Raw genomic sequence first — 3,330 nt, forward strand, 5'->3', positions numbered from 1 at the left:
TGAGCATGCTATACCATTAAAGTCAGATAAGCCCTTTTCCCAGAAACCACGACCGATTCCCCACAAATGGCGGGATGAAGTCAAGAGTCTTGTGGATAAACTGTTGGAAGAAGGAATGATTCGCCCTAGTACATCTCCGTATCGTTCGCCGTGCGTTTATGTCCCTAAAAAGAATGGCTCAGTGAGAATGTGTATCGACTTTCGTGCGTTGAATGCCCTTACGGAGGTTGATTCGTACACACTGCCTCGTCCTGATGATGTACAAGAGCACTTAGCGGGTTCGAAGGTGTTCAGTACACTTGATTTACAGTCTGGTTATTGGCAGTGCCTTCTTCGTCCTCAGGATATTCATAAGACAGCCTTTTGCCCAGGCCCTGGTTTTCCGCTCTATGAGTGGGTCCGCATGCCCTTCGGACTCTGCTCCGCTGGAGCCACCTTTCAACGTCTGATGGACCAAGTACTCAATGGACTACCCTTTGTTCGGGTCTATCTAGACGACATCCTCGTGTTCTCGCCCGATGCTGAGACTCACGAAGACCATTTGAGACAAGTCTTCGCACGCCTGCGTGCGTGGGGCTTGACGTTGTCCGCCGAGAAGTGCGAGTTCGGTTGCCCTTCTGTGCCCTATTTAGGACACATTTTTGACGGGAACGGTATGAGACCAGATCCGACTAAGGTAGAGGCGATCTTGAGATGGCCTCGCCCTGGTAATGTTGCAGAAATAAGGTCCTTTTTGGGTCTCGCCGGCTACTACCGTAACTTCGTCCCTAACTTCTCGGACGTGGCACGACCAATTCAACGGCTGGTGTCGGAGGTTGGAAGTGAAACCTTGGCTTTGGATGCCTACTGGGGACAAGAGCAAGAGGAGTCCCTTCGGGCCCTCAAGCTTCGTCTCGCAGCCCTGCCCTTCCTCGCTTACCCCGATTTTGGTATTCCCTTCGAGCTCTATACGGATGCAAGTGACTATGCCATTGGAGCTGTCCTGATGCAAGAAGGAAGGCCCTTGGGATTTTTCAGTAGGACGTTGACGGGCTCCCAGCTCAATTGGCATACATACGAGAAAGAAGCATACGGTATCCTACAAGCCCTGATTTACTTCCAACACTACCATATCGGCTACCCCTTGACGGTTACGGTGTACACTGACCACGAGCCCTTGACTTGGCTAGCTAAGGCCGGCTCAAAGAAGCTGGAGCGATGGCTTTTGGCCATGCAGGCGTATTCCTTCATAGTGAAATATGTACCAGGTAAGAAAAATGTGTGTGCTGATGCTCTGTCCAGGATACGCCAGCTCGACGACGATACCCTACCGATGGAGCCGATGGAGTCAGAAGCTCTCGTGACGAAGCCAGCCAAGGACGTTGACACTACCCGTACCCTTGTATCGGTTGTAGCCGCTCGTCGACAATTAGCTGCTTGTATAACGGCATTGTCGGCACGGTGGTCGATCGACGATATAAGGCGAGAGCAGGATAGTGACGACATCACAAGGAAGGTAAAGGAACGTCTGTCGGATCCGTCGCCCTTACATAGGACCGGGTTGACCGACCTCGCCTTCCGCCCTTATAAGCAGCTGTGGAATCAACTGGATGTGCTAGATGGCCTACTTATACGCCGTCGCAAGTTCGATAACGAACGAGAACCCCGGTTCCTACCAGTGATACCACCTGCCCTGAGATCTGATGTTGTGGATGCCTACCACAAGGAAGACGGTCACTTCGCCGTACGCAAGACTCTCGACAAGCTCAAGTTGCATGCCTATTGGCCCGGGATGGGCACCGATCTCCTCAACCACGAGAAGACATGCCCTAGATGTACTCAGGTCAAGGCAACGGTACCTCGAGCCCCCTTAGGAGTGATGCCTATCGGCAAGCCCTGGGACTTAATTGCTATCGACCACTTGAAGGTGCCCCCCCAATGACGATAATATTCGTTCACTATGGTGTCCAGATTATTTCACACGGTGGGCTACGGCCATACCGGTGAAGTCCGAGGATACCACAGAAGTGGTTAGAGCCCTGTTAGATCTTTTAGCATCTTCGGTCCCCTGTTCGTGTGCATAGTGACAAGACCCGCGTTTGAGTCGATGCCTTAAGATTGTCTTGAGCGTTTAGGAGTTGAGAAAAGCCATACCACACGTATCACCCCTCGGGTGACCGCTTGGTTGAGCGCTTTAACCGATCACTGATTGGCCTCCTCCGTACTCATGTGACCGACTCTCACCAATGGCATATGTACTTCATTCTTTATTGTGGCACTACAACAGTTCTGTTCACTCAGCGACTAGGTTCGCCCCGTTCACATTAATGTTCGGTCGTGAACCGAAGTCTGTCTTTTTGCCATCGTTGCAGGCCCTTGATCAGTTCTCCTTCTGGGGAGTGTAGGGATCGCGCCCTACGCGCTCGCCCTTGTAATCGTTATCGTCTGATCACTTATATTCGCTCGCCATCGATCGCGCTATGCACGTATGCGCACTGTGTGATCATGAACTAAGGATAAGTAGAGTTACAACTCCTTTTTGATCCTTCTCACTCGGCTGCCCTTCCTCGAAGGTCTGCCCTTGTTGTAAAGTTCGACTACGCTATCCACTGAAGTCTGGCTACTAGTTGTGTTGCCCAGTAACAGGCACAACAAATATAGTTTGACATTCTTAGCGGAGCGACGCTTCCATGGCAAACGTCCCGGGTTCAATCCAAAGCTCCTACGCGCTTTTTGGGTTCGAAAAGCACTCCTGAGTTCACGAACTTAGCTTTGTCTGTTGGGCAGCCCGTATTGTCCTAGATTAACCCGGGGGGCGGGGGGGGGGGGGGGGTAAATCCTCATTTCTAAAGAATTGGCCTCTTTTCTAAAGAAATTTCGCGCGCGCCCTCTGGTAAGTCCTCTTTTCTAAAGAATTGACGCCCTCACCTGTATTTCGACTTGGCCTTGGATTACTGCTTGGCCTTGTGTTACAGCTTGCCCTTGGATAACAGTTCGGGTTTCTGGTTTACCCGTCGGGTTTCGGGTGGGGTTTCGGGTTTCCCTTTCTCCGCTTTCACCTGCAATTCCTGTTTTTTGGCGAACTTGCGGTCAGGTTTGGCCTTGGATAACAGTTCGGGTTTCTGGTTTACCCGTCGGGTTTCGGGTTTCCCTTTCTCCGCTTTCACCTGCAATTCCTGTTTTTTTGGGGAACTTGCGGTCAGGTTTGGCTTTGGATAACAGTTCGGGTTTCTGGTTTCCCCGTAATTCCTGGTTTTTTGGGGGGAACTTGCGGTCAGGTTTGGCTCTGGCCTCGGCCGTGGGTTACGGTTTGGGATCGGGTAACAGTTTTACCCCGTTCTAGCGTGCGTA

At 51.6% G+C, this 3,330-nt stretch overlaps 1 protein-coding gene across 1 annotated transcript; it reads left to right on the plus strand.

The window, feature by feature from the left end:
* Positions 1-403: 403 nt before the first annotated feature.
* On the plus strand, positions 404-1,921 carry Pmar_PMAR006220 (retrovirus polyprotein, putative; the record flags this gene model as incomplete). Its single annotated transcript, XM_002774547.1, has 1 exon — positions 404-1,921. One exon carries the CDS (start codon positions 404-406, stop codon positions 1,919-1,921), a length of 1,518 nt encoding a protein of 505 aa, XP_002774593.1.
* Between the last annotated feature and the right edge of the window lie 1,409 nt (positions 1,922-3,330).

The sequence above is a fragment of the Perkinsus marinus genome (assembly GCF_000006405.1).
Source record: "Perkinsus marinus ATCC 50983 genomic scaffold scf_1104296958234, whole genome shotgun sequence".
Classification (NCBI taxonomy): Eukaryota; Perkinsozoa; order Perkinsida; family Perkinsidae; genus Perkinsus; species Perkinsus marinus.